Source organism: Accipiter gentilis, chromosome 17 (genome assembly GCF_929443795.1).
Source record: "Accipiter gentilis chromosome 17, bAccGen1.1, whole genome shotgun sequence".
Lineage (NCBI taxonomy): Eukaryota > Metazoa > Chordata > Aves > Accipitriformes > Accipitridae > Astur > Astur gentilis.
In genome coordinates this window covers 17611364-17630328 of record NC_064896.1, presented here as the reverse complement: position 1 = coordinate 17630328, position 18965 = coordinate 17611364, and the positions used below count along the sequence as shown (strand labels likewise).

At 51.0% G+C, this 18965-nt stretch overlaps 1 protein-coding gene across 2 annotated transcripts; it reads left to right on the top strand.

Moving 5' to 3' along the window:
* Nucleotides 1–447: 447 nt before the first annotated feature.
* On the top strand, nucleotides 448–16676 carry NRIP3 (nuclear receptor interacting protein 3). Of its 2 annotated transcripts, none has more exons than XM_049821338.1 (7): nucleotides 448–821; nucleotides 7644–7823; nucleotides 8941–9023; nucleotides 12404–12543; nucleotides 12911–12963; nucleotides 13066–13180; nucleotides 14539–16676. In XM_049821338.1, exons 1-6 carry the CDS (start codon nucleotides 648–650, stop codon nucleotides 13165–13167), a joined length of 732 nt encoding a protein of 243 aa, XP_049677295.1. In that variant the 5' UTR covers nucleotides 448–647; the 3' UTR covers nucleotides 13168–13180; nucleotides 14539–16676. The 2 variants fall into 2 exon arrangements, with proteins under 2 accessions (XP_049677295.1, XP_049677294.1); XM_049821337.1 differs by having other exon boundaries at nucleotides 14536–16676.
* The last annotated feature ends 2289 nt before the right edge of the window (nucleotides 16677–18965 follow it).

The following is an 18965-nucleotide window of genomic DNA, read 5'->3' as shown; positions in this document are numbered from 1 at the left end:
GCTTCGGTGAGGCCAGTGGCATCCAGAGCCTGCCCTAACCCTGCTGGCCCCAGGCATAATGTGGCAAACCTCAACGCGGCCGGCTGCACGGTCCCTGCAGGGCTGCATCACCCCAGCCCTGTGGGGCGGCGGCATCCAGGACCACAGGGGTGCCGAGCAGCCGTCACCTGCCGTGACGCTTCGGACTCCCTATCCAGGCCAAAAAAGCTGTGCCTGCCGAGGTTGGCTGGGAGGGACACTGGCTCCTGGGGCTGTTTGCAGCTCTCGAAGCCCCCCAGCAGCCTCACGGGCAGAAAAGAGAGCGCCGGAGCATGGTGCTCCGGCGCTCTCTTTTCTGCCCGTGAGGCTGCTGGGGCGCTTCGAGAGCTGTTGGATGCCTGCAGCTAATCTCGCTTTCAGGAGAGGGAGCGAGGAGGAACGGTGCCGATTTATTCCCTTAGACCGAGCCTGAGCTCACTCGCCGTTGTTTGTGCAACGTATTGTAATGTGCCCAACCCCTCCTTTACTCGTCGGTGCTGGCTGGAGTACCTGCCGGTCTCCAAACGTCACCAGGCTCCGGTTATAAAGCGCAGGCGATAGAGCATTTCTCTGGCTCCATCTCTCCGAGAGGCACCTCTTTGAGAAGCGAGCCGTACGTGGTTGGAAAGATGTTTTATTCGGGGATCCTGACAGAGCCGAGTAGAAAAGAAGTGGAGATAAGGGAAGCTGCATCTCTCCACCAGCAGAGGAGGATGAAGCAGGCGGTTCAGTTTATTCACAAGGATTCTGCAGATCTCCTCCCTCTGGATGGGCTGAAGAAGCTGGGGACTTCAAAAGATACCGTAAGGCTTTATTGTGTTTACTAGAAGGAGACTTAAGAAGCTGGTAGGGCACTGTCTATTGTTTTTCTTCGCGATGTTTTTGTGTTAGGAGGAGTTGGTTGCCTGTGGAAATTGATTTAAAAAATGAGGCTTTTGTATGTAAAAGGAAGGGAGTAGAAATATGATGCTAGTTATCACCAGCGTTGCTTTTTGCTAGTAGATGCTTTCAGATGCCTGGCACTCAGATCTAAAAGCTTTTAATTTTTTTTTAGATTTGCATGAAAATGGGATATTGTTTTCAGTACAAAAATCCTCTCTGAATCAGAGTAAATCAAAATGGCTTCATATAATACAGACATATATACACATATGTTTGTCTGTGATGCATTCATGCGCACTAGATGTAATCATAAAAGATTCGGTAAAGTGCAGTCACTAGTACTTCAAAATATAAAACTGCCAAGGTTACACTTTGATAAAAGCTTATGCATATTTTTTTTAAAAAATGAAGATATATAATTCTAGGTCTTAAATATTTACATATGCAATGATCCATGTGATCCTGTAGCTGACATACACTTTCTTCATCATTTCCAGGGGCTGGAGAGCATTTCTAAATACTAATGTGCACCAATGTTTGAGCTTTCTCTACTGGGAAATGACACTTAAATGTAATACCAAAAGTTCTGATGTAAGGAGCAAAATCTAGAAAATATATCCTACTGAGGAAAGGTCCTTTACTTATTTTTGCCCAATTGTTGCAAAATTCATGCACCTTGTAACACAATATTTGCTTTTTTCAATCTTTGATACAGGTACATTGAAAAGTGAATCTTTTTCTTTTTAGTGGGGTAGTTTTGTTTTGTTACAGCCTTCCTGCTCAGCTGGGTTAGGCTTGGCTCTGCCTGGCTGAGTTAAGTGGAATGAGTTGGCTGTTCTCTGCAGCGCACATGGAGGTGATTTTTTTTTGTCATCCCAAATGTTTTGCAGTTGTAGGGGCTGAAGCTCCTGCCCAGGGAAAGGCTCGGAAGCAGCTTTCCTGGTGACCATTGAATGGCAGCTCTCCATCAGGGAGCTGCAACGTGCCTTTCAGAGCGTGACGGTGGTGTTATTACTATTATTTGCAGAGTCTAAATAACACGTCATGGCTCAGCGACCCACAGTTTGCGGGACTGAGACCCCGATGACGGGAGTTTCTGCTCTGCCCAGACGAGAGAGGCAACAGGTAGCAGGAGCCGGGGGCACTGAGCACTGAAGTCCTCGTCGCCGCAGCAGCGAGGACCAGGTTTGGCACCGGCGCCAGGGGCAGAGCACGGGGCTTCTTGCCACAGCCCCAGTCACAGAAACATCACCTGAGGTTTTCTCCCTGCTCCCCTGCCTGCGCCGGCTGAGCCGTGGCTGCAGCATCACCCCCGCTGCACCCGCAGCCCCTGAGAGGAGGGTCTGCGTGCGGGGGCTCTCCCCAGGGATGTGCCGAAGCCCTGGGGAGGTCCACAGCTCCTGATCCTCTCCAAGCAGCAAAAAGGAGGTGCGGCACGGCAGAGGCGCGCTGCCCGCTCCGGCTACCCTGGCTGTGGTGGGTCTCTGGCCGGGGATGGGGTGAGAACCGAGCTGGTATGGGCCACCCCACTGCAAAACCACCTTGTCCCCACACCACAGCGAGAGGTGACGGGACAGTGGGCACATGTGGCCAGGGCTCACCTTGGCCACAGCCTCCTGCCCTGTGGGACGTATGGGGAGTCCCCAAAGCGACAGCACTGGCACATGCCCAGGCTCGTTCCCACAGCCTCAACGAAGACGCTGTGAATTTCAGAGTCGCTGCGGTGGGTCGTGTTGCAGCGAAGCAATGCTGCCAGCACCGCTACACTCACGCCGCACACGGCCGGGACTGCAGTGAGCATCGCTTCAAGAGGACCCGCTGTGTCTCCCCGGTGCCGTGGCTGCCTGGATGTCACAGGGATTGTCCCCAGGAGGAGCGGGGGATCGTGCGTCTCTGAGACTAGAGAAGCACCAAGAGCCTCCGAAATGTGGGACTCCACTTTGCCATGGCCCCAAACTGAAAGGTCCAGGTCCAGGTCAGGAGGCCCAGGGCATCAGGGGTCTTTGCCCAGGGCATTTGCATGCCTTTCTTGTGAATAACTGCACACCTCCTAACAATGCAGCACATTTTCGTGTCTAAAGCTGCGCAACAGCTGTGGTGACGTGGGTGGAAGGGCTTTTGACGTGACTGGCATTATTAATGCAGGGTTTCCCAAGGGGGTTTTCCAGCGGCCTTGGCAGGAGAAGAGAAGGAGGTGACAGCTCCCCAGAGACAGGGACAGGTGGTGAGGAGAGACCCTGCCTGTCAGGGTGACAGCCAGTAGCGACCACTCCAATTTTGGGGAGAAATCCCTTTCCTTTTGGCCGCAGTGCAGGGGGTGCTGCGCACAGCGAGGCAGCAGCAGGTCACCGGAGTGGGTGTGCTGGCATCCCCCAGCTTGTGTGCCATCACTTGGCTCGTGAAGCATCTCTCCTGGTGATGCCCCTTATAGGCAGGTTCGATAACTACTTGTTGTAATTACCTATGTTAAGCCTCCAGTATTTTTCGGTGTATTATTCTGGGTTGGACCGAACTCTTCCAGCTCCTCGCTCCCTTTACATAATCCACTTTGCTTGCCTAGTATAAGACCGAACTATAGCATAGCATACATTGGATTTGGCAAACATAGGGCTGGATATACAGAGCAGAAATGGTTTTGGTTTGATGCCTCACTATTAGTCTCCTCTCCGTAGCCCAGAAAATTGGCACGAGATGGTCGTTAGCTGGGATTTGGGCTGGGATTTGGTCACTCCGTAACAGTGACCCCCTGCCTGACTTGGGCAGGGTGTGCTGGCCGTTGGCAGCTCCTCCTCGCCCCGAGAGCCAACAGACCAGTTTGGAGGGACTTTGCCTGAAACAGTCCCGCATCACTTTATAAGGTGGGAAACAAAGTTATAAAGAGTAACAAACAACATCAACAAAAAAGCATTTCCCTCTCCCAAAATGCTCTCAGAGCTTCCACTGGGTGCCTGGGTCCTCGGCACAGCTCTGGGTGCCCCCGTCCCCTGCTCCCGTAGCTGGTACAACCTTGCAGTTAATTTCAGTGCTTTCAGTTTTCCCTGCTCTCCCACTGTGCACTCCCTAGAGTTTGTTGTCTTGGTTAAAATGCAAAAAACTTTGATGTTACGTGTACTGTCTTGGTCAGAGACCTGGGCGCCCAGGGGGCACAGGAGAGCAGGAGGCATCTCTTGTCCCACCTCATCCCCCTGCGAGAGGGGCTGACAGCACGTGAGCACAGGCTGCTGGTAGAAGAGGCAGATTTGGATGAAGGGTGGGAAGAAGATTATTTCTTGGGACAAGCTCCATTGGTGTGTTAAAACTCCTCTCTTCTACTGTCTGGGTACAGGAGAGAGGGCAAACCTCCTGAGGTTTGGGAGAGGAGCTGGCATCTTCCCTGACTTTTATCTCTACCTGAGTGAAACTGTTGTTGATGGGTCTTGTTATTCCCAGATCTAGAAGGCAAAACTGTGGGAAACCTGCCAGAGAGATGGATACTGCAAGCTGCAACGATGCACTTGCTTATAAATTAGAGAGGAACAAAACTGGATTTGTGGTTTTGACAGACAGCGATAGATAGGTTCAGCAATAGCTGGTGTCTCCACTCACTTCTTTTAGGTTTCTACTGTGGATTTTTTAGGGGATTATAGGGTTTTGCAAAGTCTCAGGGATAGAAAGGGAGATATCTTATGAAAAAAATCCTGGTTTGTGTTTATATTGTGCTGAATGATACTAGGAAGTAACTTATTTTTTTTGCACTTACACAGTGATATATAACATTTTATTTTTTTATAAAAGTTTCAACAGTTTTGTGTGATGCATAGAAAGACAGTACCAAATAATCTGAGTTACTTCAAACACCGGTCCTGGCTGCATGGCCAGGCTGTGCTGGAGAAAGAACGTGGCTGCCTTCCCCATCGCCGTCACGGGGAGGTTTTCCTCCTCTCCCTCCCAGACATGGTCTGCTTGCAGTTTTCCAGCAAAATGTGCATTTGCAAATGTCCCCCGGCACATTAGCTGTTTATCAAGTACGTATCCATCACTTGAGTCATCTCCATGACTAACATCCCTCACTCTGTTGCACACGAGAGTCAAGGGAAATACAAGTTAAAGCAAACTAATTAATACCCTGGGACAGGATGGTGCTGCAGGGAACCTTTTCAGCCCCCTCTTGCTAGATTATTTCTGTATGGGAGCACAACATAAGCAATATTTGTCCCCTCGAAGGCAGGATTCGCTGCAGCTTTCAGAAGAGCAATCATCAACAAGACAGTCCTGTTTGTGGTGGTAACTCATGTTGGCTGAGTGCTGGATTTTTTTCCTTTTGGTGATGGATCCCATATAGGATTCATAAAACCAGGGCCTGAGAAAACCCACATGTGTAACTGGTCAACGATCCACAGGAGAACTAGTAGTTAAAAGAAATTTAGTTTTAAATCAAAGGTATATGACAGTTAAAATAGCAGTGATGAGTGTGCTGGGGACTCGTTCTTCTCCAGCCTATTCTTTCAAAAGTATTTGGCAACATGATTGAGGCCAGGCAGATCAGAAGAGCACCCAGACTGTCCTGGATGACGCCATTCAGAAATTTCTCTCACTCCTAGCTGAGCAGGGCTGGGCATGAGGAGGTGACCACTGTGTGACGGGCTGTATTCTGGCCAGCTGGGAACTTCACCCATCCTCTTCTCCAGCCCCCATCCCCTCATTTGGTTTTTTTTTGTGATGTGAAGAATTAGTCCTCCAGATGTGTGCCTGAGTTGCAGGCAAACATAAAGGGTAAGAAGGACGTGCCATCCACTGTCAGCAAACCCTGGCTTGCATTTTTGCTCAGATGAGGAGCCTCGGAGGCGATCGCGGTGCTGACTGTGCACCTATGGCTTCTGCCTAATGTAAGGCAGCCCTCGCTTCCAAACTGATTTGCTCGTGTCTCAGCACAGGGTCCATTACTAGTGGAGCCAGACTGCCTGCCTTTAATCTAGGTATTACTGGTTTCTGCTGTTCAGTCTCACTGGGAAGACAGTGGTCACCACAGCAGTGCTGGAGCTTTGTTATGTTTTGTGTGTGAAGGAGACAGCACAATGTCGGATCTGATTTCTCCTGGTCACTGGAAGCGCGGCTACGTTATCGCCTTTACACAGGACATGCTCTCTAGTGTGCTGGTCAGACATAGCACTTGCAACCAAAAATGGTCATGGAATTTTATTTCCTTTCAAGTCGCAGGTTGTACACAGAAGTTAGAACAGTAAAGAGTGTGGAAAAAGGAGATTACATGTCCCGATGACCACCTGATCTCATCAGTCAGGTCCAGTTTAACTGCCTGCACTATGCCTACAGCAGGATCTGAAGCACTAACGTGGTTGCAGTTATTTTAGGATGATGCCAAGTTGCATTAGCCTTTTGCAAGTGCTGTTATTTAACATGCCACGCAGATTATTTTAAAGACGAGGTGCTGTGCACAAGGGTGCGCACTGGCCAACTCGGGGAACCGTGGCCCGAGGTTTTTGAAGTTATACTGATCCCATTGAAATTCCCTTGGGATGAGGAGATTTACTGGTTTATATGGCTCTGCAGACACACAGGCATACTTAATATGAATGCAAAAATTCAGGAATAAGCCAGTAAGAAGGTCTCTCTGTGGACAAATTAAAATCAGAAGGAAAGGGCAGTAATGGGGGGGAGATTAGCCAGGCAGAGAAATGAGCAGATAATCAAGCAGAGTCATTTCACCTCCAGCAGAGTATGTGCATCCATCCATGACGAACATTAAACATAAAAAGGCTTTGGGGAAAGCAGTTGGAGATTTTGAGAGGCAACATGCTTCTCGCAGAGCAAATGGAAATGACAGAGAAAGAGAGAAGCCGCCATATGAAGCATTGGCTGTTCCTGGGAGAATACCCACCTACCTCAGATAATCTTACCTCTTCCCCTCCTCTCCTTTCCCTTCCACAGCATGGCACCCAGGATTGGTCCCATTTACTCACCCTTAGCAGCTAAATACAAATGTGGAGGGAAGAGAGATGCAGGGCAATTTTAGAACGAATTCTGGTCTAAAGGCCAGCCCAGGTCTGACAAGAGACACCATCTGTAGCTCTCTTCTTGCAGTTGTGCCTTGCTCACTCACACCTGTAAAAGCCAATGCACAGACACACAAATCAGCTTCTTAAATTCTGGTTGATTCACACAAAGAGCATCACCACAGGTGGAGGCTGGACACGGGTATTTCCTATGCTAGCAATGCCAGTGCTCCATGAAAGCGTCTGTGTTCATTCAGTAAGCCCACACACCTTTTTCATACTTAGGTGGTGTGTGTAATTGGAAAGGTAATTTCTTACCTCTTAACTTTTCACATCACTGCAGAATTCCTGATATCCTTATCAACAGGTGCAGGCAATGATGGCTGAAACACCAGCTTGGAAAAGGCTGACTTGTTTTGATTCCTATATGAGATCAAATCTTGAACTTGAGTTTGGAAAAAGAAAGGTATCCCCTCCAAATTCTGGTTAATATTTTGAAAGGATTATTCTCTTGCCGATACAAAGTAGTTCTCTTTAGTCAAATCCAGGTAAGGAAGAGCTGGCAGAAGAGCAAATAGATACAGGCTAGGAAGAGTGCATGTAGTCTGGGAATCAGGGAGAGTGAGACTTCAGGGCATCCCTCCCACGAGAGAAGTGCTGGCCCACGGGCACCACAAGCAGGCTGGCATTGCAGCTCACTTCGTGGCTTTCCTCTGACTTCACCCTGTTCTTCTGTGTGTGTTTTCCTTAAAGCAACCACATAATATCCTGCAGAAGCGCCTGATGGAGACAAATTTATCAAAACTACGAAGCAGCCGAGGCAGCTGGACTCCAAAGAGTGATATCTCAGCGCAGACCAACAAGCTGACTCAAACAAAACTGGGCAGCTCAGGGAAAACAGAGGACGAGGAGCTCATAGTGGTGAGCTGCCAGGTAATAGCCCCTCCCCAGCCTTCTGAGTTTCCCCCCCCCCCAATTTTATTTCTGACAGCCTCAAGCTGTGCTCTTGTTCTCCATGTTTCCTGATAAGGATTGCACTCCACCGGGGCTGTCACAGCTGTGGGGATGCTCTCCCTCTGCAGCTCAGGGCTGCTGTGGCATGGACACCTGCCCGGGTATCACAGAGAAAACTGGTCTGGTGGATGTCTTCTCTTGGACATCAGGGCAGAGGGAGCAGCCAGGCTGGGGCAGCATGCTGAAACACTGGGGAGTAATTATCCATGGTGAATCCCTGTGCTCACAGCCCTTCCCCAAATGCTGGAATGTGTCCAGAGAAGGGCAGCCAAGTTGGTGAGGGGCCTGGAGCACAAGTCGTATGAGGAGCGGCTGAGGGAACTGGGGCTGTTTAGCCTGGAGAAGAGGAGGCTGAGGGGAGACCTTATCGCTCTCTGTAACTGCCTGAAGGGGGGTTGTAGTCAGGTGGGTGCTGGTCTCTTGTTGCGGCAAGGGAGATTTAGGTTAGATATTAGGAGAGGGTTGTCACACATTGGAATAGGTTGCCCAGGGAAGTGGTGGAGTCACCATCCCTGGAGGTATTCAAAAAGCACGTAGACGGGGTACTCCAGAACATGGTTTAGTGGGCATGGATAAGGGTTGGACTCGATGATCTTGAAGGTCTTTTCCAACCTAAATGATTCTATGATTCTAAATGCCATCCCTCTTTTCTTTCCCCAAGAGTAATTTCACATTTCTCCTCCTTACCCCCACGCTTTTTTATATTTCCAGCTCTCCACAATATCCTGGCTGCCTGGGGCTGCCCCTTTGGCTTTCTGCAGGGGCAAATGCTGCTGGGAAGGGCTCAGGACCCAACACCGTGTTGTTTAGTAGCACCACCTTATTCAAACAGCAGCTCAAGAGCCAACTCTTGGGTGCCTGGGGTGGACGAGGTGATACCCTGTGGGCACTGACTGTGCGGTGGAGTGGGGGTGGGCTGGCACGAGGAGGTGTTGGTATTTTGGCAGGGACCGGTGTGTGCAGAGCAGAGACGCTGGACACCCTGTGCTCATTCTGCTTCCCATGCATCATCTCCTGTCTCTGCTTGCTCTTACAGTGTGCGGGGAAGGAGCTGAAGGCCGTGGTGGACACTGGCTCGCAGCACAACCTCATGTCGTCCGCCTGCTTGGACAGGCTAGGGTAAATATCCAGCCAGATTTCTGTTTTGTGGGAACTTGTGGCACCTGGCAGCACAGGCAGTGTTCCTGGAGCTGGGGCTTCACTGGTGCCAGAGATGGCCCTTCTGGAAGGGAGTGCTCTGGGCTGTGCCTGGGCAAGACCCTGACCCTCCTGTTACAACCAAATCCTGGCTTATTCTTAAATGTCCTTGCAGGGACCCGAAATAGAAGGCCACTTATACCAACCTACTCACCTCTGAGTAAATCCCTTTGGAGGGTTGGATAAATTTGTATTTTTTCAGTGCCTGCCTGTTGTCATTCAGTGCCTCGTGAAACAAGCTGAACCCCCTCCCTGGCCTTCTGCATTCCCGGGGCAGGCGTGGGGCTGGGACGGGGATCGTGCCCCGCTGTGGGGCAGGGACCTGCCTGCGGGGCATGATCCTGCTGGTGGCTGCAGCACTGCTGGCCCCAGCACCGGGTGTAAAGCAGCTGTGCGGTTGTGTACGTGCATGTGCTTGAAATTCGGTGTCCGATGCTACTCCCAGTAACAAATTTCTCCCAGTTGAAGGGAAAGGAAATGTATTTATGTAGCGTTAGAGAGCTGACCGCCAGCCATTTGCAGCAAAACTCCTGCTGATCTCTGAGGAGCAGCATCAGGCATCAGCTCACAGCGTACCAAGGAGATTTTGGCACTTTATTCCCATGGAGTCATTGCTTTTTAACACCAACTTGCAGTGATTGCGCAAAAGCCAATAGCAGTTGCTCCCTGAGCGTTACTGCATGGCCCTGAATGAACGGTGCCTGTTTTCTGACCAGAGACAGTCATGACTTCTTTGCGCAACAGTGTTTAGTGCCTGGAAGGTGGCTGCGCTTACTACAAACTTGTCACCAACTGTGGAGCTGCTCAGCCTAGCTTACGGATGGTAACAGTGCGTTTGGAGGGGTCTCATCTTGCAAGATGCTCTATTGGCCGCTCAACACATCTGAGTTGCACAGCGATGCTCTGGGACTGCTCTCTGTGTTACTCGTGCGTGTCCTGTGCAGTTTTTGCAGAACCAGTCTGCTTCAGTCCTGCCCTTCAAAGCGCACTTAAGAAATAGCTTAGAGCCAGTTTCTGCTCTCGGGTTATGAGGATTCCCTCCCGATTTGAGCAAGACCACTTTTGTAGCCATCAGCCAGACAGCTGCAGTTAAAAGGCCCGTGTCCTTCCCCAGCGTTACGCATCAGCAGTGAGCGAGCTTCGGTTCCTGCTAGGTGGGAGCCCACGGGCACCGGGGTGTGCAAGAGCCACATTGCGTGCGCAGGCGGGCAGCGTGGCCGGAGTGACACCCCGTCCCGCGTGCGCTGCCAGCTGAGGTCTGCAGCAGGCAGGAGACTGCCTCGCAGGCAGCTTCCTGCAGCTCCTTTGCTGTTTGTGTTTGCGGGGACAGAGGCTAAAGCCAGATTAACAAAGCGGGTTAAAACCAGGGCTTTGATGTCTGGCTCGCTCTGCTGTCGCTGTGGTAGGTCCTGCGTGACAAGAGGCACCGCTCCAGGATGTTTTACTTCAAAGCAGGCCTGCACGCGTGCCAACGAAAAAACATGAGTTTTGTTTAAATCCAGCTCTGGAAAGCAGCAGCGAAGAGGCGTGCTAGGCGATTTTGCTCTTGCTCCTGCCAGGGCAGGAGGGGCCCCGCAGCGTGCTTTGCCGGGTGCTGCTGCCTGCGGCGGAGACTCAGCGGCTCTGGGGACGGGCCCTGCTGCTGAGGTCTCTGGGGGCTCAGCGCCTAAAAGCAGCATGTGTGTGCCTAAGGCACAGGCTCAACTCCTCCCTTCTTTTTTAAAAATCTTTTTGCATCTTGTCACGGTGCCGTTCGAGCTCTTCCCCTCGCCTCTGAGCAAAGCGGTAGGGTTAGCTTGCAGGTTGCTGCCGCGTAAGAAATCCCCTGCGGAGGGGTAGGTGCAGCAGTTACGTGAGCAGCTCTGGTCACTGCACGCTGCTGGGGACTTTCCACTTTCAAACCCAGCTCCAAGATGTGTCACTGCATCGTGCATCAGCGGTTCTCACCAGGCTGCAGTTTCCTGGACAGCTCTCAGCCCACGGGCTATCTGTCCATCCTTGGGTCAGTCTCAGCTGTGACGAAGCTCTTCCTTGAAGGTGGCTTGACTCTGTCCCTCCCCTGCGTTCTCTCTGCAGCCCTGGTCACACCTCGGAAAACCGTCTGGGTCAGCAGATGCTGGAGCGAGGAGTCACCTCCAGCTGTATCTCGGCTCTGTTCAGGTCCTGGCTCCAGCACCGCGGCCCGTGCCCTGCGTTGGGATCAAATGGGGGGAAACAAAGACCACAGCCAAAGACCACATGTCTTCCTTTGAGTGGATAGAGAAGCCGTTGGAGTTGACTGCACCCAAAAAAGCCACTCCAACCTGTCTCGGACCAGAGTAAAGCCAGCTCCAGGGCAAGGAGGGCATAAACTTCTTCTTGATACGTTCCCACTGCTTTTTACAGCAGGTCCCTAAGGGAATAGGCAGAGGGGATCCAGCTCCTTCTCTCTGCTACCTCTCCTGGTCATTGTACCTGTGCTAAATGGCACGGGCAATCCCCACCTCAGTCCCAGGACCTCTGCCTTTGAGGGGGGCTGGTCCCCCCTGGAACGATGGACAGACACACACACGCACCGCTGCAATGCAGCTCAGCAGAAAGGTACCTCAAGTAGCCTAAAAGTAACACAGCTTTTACCCGAGAGAGGGATCACCACCTCAAACTGCCTTGCCATTAGGTTCTTGTTCAGTTTAAAAGAGAAACTGAAGCTAAATAATTAATCAGTGTTGTCAGACTTGTTCATGGGGCATAGATAAACAACTGTACCTGAGTTATCCCTGACATCCTTTTTTTCCTTTTCTTGGGCTGAATGTGATCGATCTGTCCCCATTTCCTCTGAATAAACCCAGCAGCAGCACCTGCTAACAACCATGGGTCGGGTGCGCTGCCCCGGCTGCGAGGCACGGGCACGCAGTGTCGGCGGCTCTGCTGGTGGGAGCTGGAGTAGAGTATCCCTCCCTTACACCCACACTGCATTAGAAGCAATTTTAGATCAGCAGCTTCCCCAAGTCTTGAGGAAATGTAGGAATGAAGATTCCTCAGCTAAAAAGCAAAATCCAGTAAGGAGCTCTGCTTGGGGCAAGGGCTGACGTGGCCCCAGGGCTGTGTCGTGGGTCATGCTATGGTCTGACGTGGGTGTAGGGTGCTGGCTGCATGCAGAGCATCACAGAAAACCTGCCAGGAAAGTAGCTTTCCAATAACGCTGTGGTAATATGAGCAAGCGAAGAGCACTTCAGGTGTAAGTACCCTCTGAACGCCATTTGCTCCTTGCCGGAGCAGCTGAACCATGGCCGTTTCATGTCAGAAGTGTTTTCAATGCGCAGGTTAAAGGAGCATCTCACAGCACTCCCTGTCGAAGAGGAGACGGTTTCACTGCCGTACAAGGTGAAGGCAATCGGCCAGATTGAGTGCCTCACCCTCACAGTGGGAGCAGTCCCCGTGGAGTGTGCTGCCCTCGTCGTGGGTGAGTGTGTGTGTGTAAAAATGAAGCTTCAGAGACATGTTAAAATTAAAATAGAAACACTGCTTTTCTGCAGCAAAAGTCTCTCTTTGGTCCTTGGGCGGGAGGGAGGGAGGAGGAGGATGTGTTCAGCAGGGCTGTGCTGGCGGCCCCAGGCTCGTGCTCTGCCGTGCCGATGGAGAAACCACCGTGTCTCCCTGCAGGCGCGTCCGCCTGCCCTCGTCTCATCATGTCTCCCTCCGGAGTAACTCAGTCCCTTTGTAAACAGGGTTTTATTTAGCAGAGCAGCCATGAAGGAAGGATGGTGTTACTGACAAAAAGCACGGGAGAACGTTTTGAATGTATAAATCTGAACGTTCCTCTTTTTCAGAAGACAATGAGAAACCCTTCTCCTTTGGGCTGCAGACGCTGAAATCGCTGAAGGTAGGGGGGGGTTTCCAACAGGGTTTTTACCTATGCTGGGGGAGCTGGGACCACTATGAATTGCAGTTTTCCCTCTTACCTAAAGGCATTTATTCTCTACAGTGTGTCATAAACATGGAGAAGCACCATCTCGTTCTGGGGAAGACGGAGAGGGAAGAAATCCCATTTGTGGGCAGTGGCAGCGCTGCGGTGGGCGAGCAGTAAGCTGGCTGGGGAGGTGAGCTGCGTGTGCACCCCTGAGCCTGATGGCAGTGCCCCCCGGCGCGGCCACGGAGGAGCCCCCAGACCCTCGCTGCGGGTGAGCGAGAGCTCACCAGCACTGGCAGAAATTGTTTTCATTAGCCCATTGAGTTTTGAAACAGAGTCCTTGGCTTTTTTCAGCAGCGTTTTTCAGCTCTTGCTGCTTTTTTTCCAGTAAGCGTTGTACGGCAAAGGTGGTGTCTGAAAAGACACGCACAGGGAAACACCTTAGGGAATGTACTTTCTGGAGGTCACTAGGAAGACTCCTTGAGTGCCGCTTTGAGAGTGTACCCAAACAAATCTTTTTCTGGAAAATATTTACGAAGCAAGGCAAACAAACCCACATGAACGTTTTGCAAAGCGCAGGAGAGAGAGATTCTGCCTGGAGATAAGTCTTGCCACTTCTCCCTGCATTGCCCCAGCTGCCCTCCTGCCAGCTGCTCCTGATGTCCCAGACTTTTTCAGCCTTATCTTCCTATAGAAAGAGAAATCTGTGCTGTCTGCTCTGGTACCTCCTAAACGCGTGTGGCTTGTGATGGCTGGATCTGCAGGCAGCAGGCAGGGCAATCCCCCTCCTTCCAGACACTGCACGGGGCTCTTCCTCGCTGAGCGCTGCGTAAAAGAGATGTATCACTGGCTCCTGCCTCTGGCTTATGAAACCGGCAGGCACCAGGTGCCTGAGAGAGGGATTTGCACTTACGTGCCTCTCTGGCTTCGCAGACAGCGCTTGTGGTTGCTCAGCGGTGAGCGCTGTGGACGCAGCCATCTACAAAAATATTTAGTCACTGCGTAAGAAAGCGTCTTTGGCGAACGTTATAGGGCAGCACCTTCTTTAGTTGCCTGTCATGACCAGCCACAGTCGTTTTGGACGTCCTGCAGCCCCTGTGCAGCTTGAGCAGGCTGTGCTGGGCACCGCTGAGCTCGAGGAGCCTGGGCGGCAGCGGAGGAGGAACAGACCTTCCTCGGCTAGTTGTATTCATGCCCCTTGGGGAGTGCACGAGGGATGTACGCGCTAGTGCGGGGAATCAGGACGAGGGTGCGTGTGCACCCGCCATATGCCGGACAGCAGCCGGCCATGGGTGCTGCCCGTGGGCGAGCCCAGGACCACCTGGTACAGCCCCGCGGGGAGAGCGTGCTGCAGCGCAAGGCACGGTGTGGGTTTCCCTGTCTCCTCTGAAATAGGGATGTGAGAGGCCTAGCGTAGTTCTGTTGCCACTGCAGTGATGAATTATTTCTTGGTACTGCATTCAAGGCCAAATTTTGCTGCCTTTTTTTTTTTTTTTTTGATGAAAGACGCCCATTTTATTGAATGTCTTTTCCTTCCTGTTTCAGCAGTTTGGCGGCATAAAGAGAAATTGAAACACCGTCCCCACACAAGAGCTTGACATCAAAGAAATCCTGTGCAGCTGTTCCAGATGAAACAGCAGCTTGCTGCTTTGAAAACATTTATACTAGGCTACAGCTTGAGTAGAGCTAAATGAAATCCTGTTCAGTAGCCAGTAATTTAGAGATATTGTCATGTTTATCTATGGGTTTTGAGAAACAAACGTGTGCTTATTTTCTGGACTTTTCTATATAGTGTCCTCTTTATTACAAACAGTTGGGAAAACCTTATGAACTTCTTCTGATGAGAAAAATACTTTTTACAGTGGCCTCGTATGAGTAATTGTATTTAGCTGTGACTAGAGGCTATCAGAATGAAATTTTTATTAATGATTTTTCCAGGGGCTAAGCATTTATATTCACTTAATTGATATTGCCACATACAAACGGCCATTACCAGGAAGTTACTCCGAGTAAAATAACGATGCTAATACCACCTAGGAATTATAGCTCATCCTGTTAGCATAGTGTTGTTGCAATGTAATTAGGGATACAACTGCTGACTTGATGAGAAAGAGCAATTACAGAATTATTAATGGGTTATAGGCTTCTCTGCAGCGGTGTGGCAGAAGCACAGAAATAGGGTTTGGGAGGGCTTCTGGGGTGATCTCCCGCAGCTCCCAGCTCGCCGTGGGCTTGGTGCCGGCACAGGGGCAGCCCATTGCGGCGCTGCCTTGCTGGGGCACGAAACCCCCCGAGGAGGGATCCTCCGGGCAGGTCTCAGCTGCCTTCCTGGTGGGAGTAGTCAGGAAAATTAATCATCGTATTGAGCCAAAAAGCAACAAACGAGCACAAAAGGATGTCGTTCGGAAAGCAGCAGATGCAGAGCCTCCTTGGTATACCAGGAACCAAACGGCCCCAGCGTGCCCTTGGTTCTCCCCTGCTGCCAGGACTGGTGCCTCCTCCGCCTGCCCGGCCAGCACCCAGCCTGAAGCACCAGCAGCAACTGGGCTACGCGCTGGTGCGAGTTACCGACTTCACTTGGACTTTAGTATTGCTGCCGGAAATGCCATATTTTTTTATATCTATTTACAAATTGCTTGGGATCTTAAGTATGACACTAACCTTGATCACACTCAGGGCAGGTGGGAGTTTTCACCAGGACAGACATTTCATGCAGCGTTACTGTCCCGTAGCAGCAGGGTTGCTACTTCACATGCTGCTTGCTTGCAGACCAGAACAAATGTTACGGTATTGCTTGGGGGAGCCTGGCCTCGTACAAAAGCAGCTTTCTAGATTTTTAAAAGCTAATGGGAGTTAATTACTGTCATCTACTGAAGAGGCACCTTTAAAATTCAGAATAATATCTTTGTGATGCCGTGCATCTGCTGATGGCCGGTCCTGCTGCAGCCGGATCCGCGGGGCTAGCTGTGTGCCGCAGGAGCGGGAGCGCTGCTCCGGCAGCTCTTCCTTAGCAAAAGCCCTTTGGCGGCGGGCAGGCGCAGGCTGCAGCGTGGCGCAGCGTGGCTGCAGGGTCTCCTACGGGATCCAAGCAGCCGCTCATGCACTTAAGCCTCCCCGCAGACATTAACGCACCGCTCGCCCAGGCATCCCGTGGTGTGTAGCATCCGCCGCAAGCACCGACATCGTCGCTGGCATTTCCACTTAGGAAATGTGTTGGCAGTCCTGGGCGAGGACCAGTAACTCTTGTCATCTCGTGGCCATCGGCTCAGGTCTGGACCCCGTCCCGTGAGCCAGGCTCCTGCCAGCTTTGGCCAGTCTGTGCACAGTAACGCTATCTCATGCCTGCCGTGGCATCTAAGCTGGAGCTTTATCTCCTGCAGTGGGTTTGAACCACTTTTCAATATTGGGTATGACTAGCAAATCTGAACTACCCGTATTTTGAGTTATTTTCTATTTTGGTGATAAGTCTCAGTGTTTTCTCTACATACAGTATTTTATATAACACAGCGCTCTCTCTATATATATTTACAGGGTTAGGCTGCCCAGGGCAGTCCCACTGCTATGTTGTAGAAATATTTCACTAAATGTGAAATATATTTGATTATTTTATATGCTATGAGTTTGGTATTTTGGTACTTCTTTCTTTCTGTGCTTATTACTGTGCTAAATGTCAAATTAAACCTAAATAAAGTTACATTGTTATTGCTGTTTATTTGCTTGTATTCTGGACGTGCTGTTTATTTGTTTTCAGCGCACTTCTCTGTTGAGAATAGGAGTTCCTTTCACTCTTTACCCTGGTGAGGCTCCACAGTGCTTTTGTGCTTTGGTTGGGAATTGCTATTGGACTGTAAAGAGAGTGGCAGTGGAGAAGCGCTAACCGGGCAGGCTAAATGGCACGCAGCACTTGCGGTAAAATGTGAGCATTTGAAATGCCAGCCTTTTGTTGCCATGTACCTCTCTCCCAAAGGAGGTGTGAAATCCTTCTTTTGCTGCTTCGAGTTTTACCCTTTGGAAAGCTGAGTTTGTTTCTGCTGTGTTTGGCTAGCTCGCTGGGGCAATGCCAGCCAGTGTAAAGGAATATGAAGGCAATTTTGTAAACTTTGTGAAGCTAGGAAAAGAAAGTGGTCAGAGCAAAAGAGAGGTAAGGCATGCATGCAATAGCTATGTGACCGCAAACAGAAGAGCAGAAGCCCGAGATCAGGGCCTTCCCCAAAGCTTTGAATGTGGATGTAGCGGCTTGTTGTCTCTGACCAGGTAGGCTTTAGGACTAAAGCATCTCTATCTTACCAATGAGGAATTATCCTTTACCCACTCAAAGTCCCACAGCAAAAACCTTTGGTGGAGCAGCAATACTCCAAGCCCAGTAAAAGTGGCTCTCCTCAGCGCCTGGCTGCCTTTCTCCGAGTGTCGAAAGAAACCAGACTCCAGCAGTGAAGCGGAGAAAAAATGAGGAGGATAAACGTACAAATAATACGGCCAATGCACAAGGCAAAAATAACGTCTTGTGCTTCCTGGAACTGCTACGAGTTTCTAGACTTACTCAGACTATTCCTGACGCTAGAGAGCAGAGTCCTAGCACGCACAAATGAAAAATCAATGGGGAAAATTTCATGCCTTCTGCACAGAGCGGGTCTAGCCCCGGTGCTGGTAGCCCTTCAGAGGTGGCTCCTGTGAGCAAGATGCTCTATAAAACAGGACAGCTGCTATAGGAGACAGGTGCTCGCCTCAGTCCGGAGGGATTAGAGACTATGGGAAGTAACATCAGATCTCTGTATCTACACAAGCACTTGCATGGCCACAGAAGTAAATAATATAGCAGCCGAGTATTGCAGAGCAGCTCAGCAAGTCCTGGGTGCCTGCTCCTGCTTACCTCCAGCACAGTCGTGTGCCTATGCACCTTTGGCAACCCCTCCCTGACAGGGGTTTGCAGGAAGCCCGGGCATGGCCCTGCAAGCAGGGGACCCGCTGCCTCTTGGCTGGTGGCTGGGGGCAGAGAAGAGGGCAATGCCTGAAATGATCTGGGACGAGAAGGACGTGGGAGATAAAAAGGCAGCTGTGAGCGGATGTTATGAGAAGCCCCTGGGGTGGCAGAGGGTTTTGTTGAATGATTTATGCCCCAGCTGGTAAATGCTGTCACGCTGCAAACAAGCATCTCACAGGTGAGGACAAGCACAACCCCTCCGAGCAGCTTAAGGGAAAGTGAGCCAGCTGCTCCTCGCCCAAAGGGCTCCCCAGCACTATCGCTCGTGCTTATGTAGTCAGCAAAGCGTGGCGGGACGAAACACCTTCGCCCCCTCCAATGTCTCGTCTTCATTTTGGTCACGCCAAAAGCGGAGACGAAGCACGCAAAGAAGACGTTGACAGGGGCCTTAGCTGGTCCGTTGCAGTACTTCAAAAGGTGGTGGAATGTGCAGGAACTTGATGCCTGGGTTCCTGCAATTAAGATGGCCCATGTGATTAAGACATTGACGCTTCCTGAAAACTTTAGAGATCTGGACAGCTGGTGGAGAGTGGCTGTCAGGCTCCCAGTTCATGTCTACATTTCATTGTAAGTGATGCACCCGAGGCCACGCAGGCAGGCAGTAGCGGAGGAGGAACACCCCGGGCCTATGGAGTGGGGCTCTCCTCGTGACCCCACCACCTTCCTCTCCACATCAGTCCAAGCAGCTATGGAGCCGACTGTCTGGTTTAACTCTTTCTGGGCTGGCCACTCTGCAGCAGCACTTGCTGCTGATCTGAGTGGAAAGTCAGAGGACGTTGCCAGGAGTAGCCCTACAGCAGCATTATTCACACACATTTTGTATCCTGCTGAGAGCCACCAACATTTTTTCATCGCCTCTGCCAGCAGAGCAGCTGATTAGACAAGACCTGCTGTGGCATCCCTCCACAGCTATCTGCAGGATAATCTGTTATCTAATAGCTCTCTAGGGAGGTCCTTTTTATGGGCTTTTCTATTGCTGTTTTCCTGACGATAA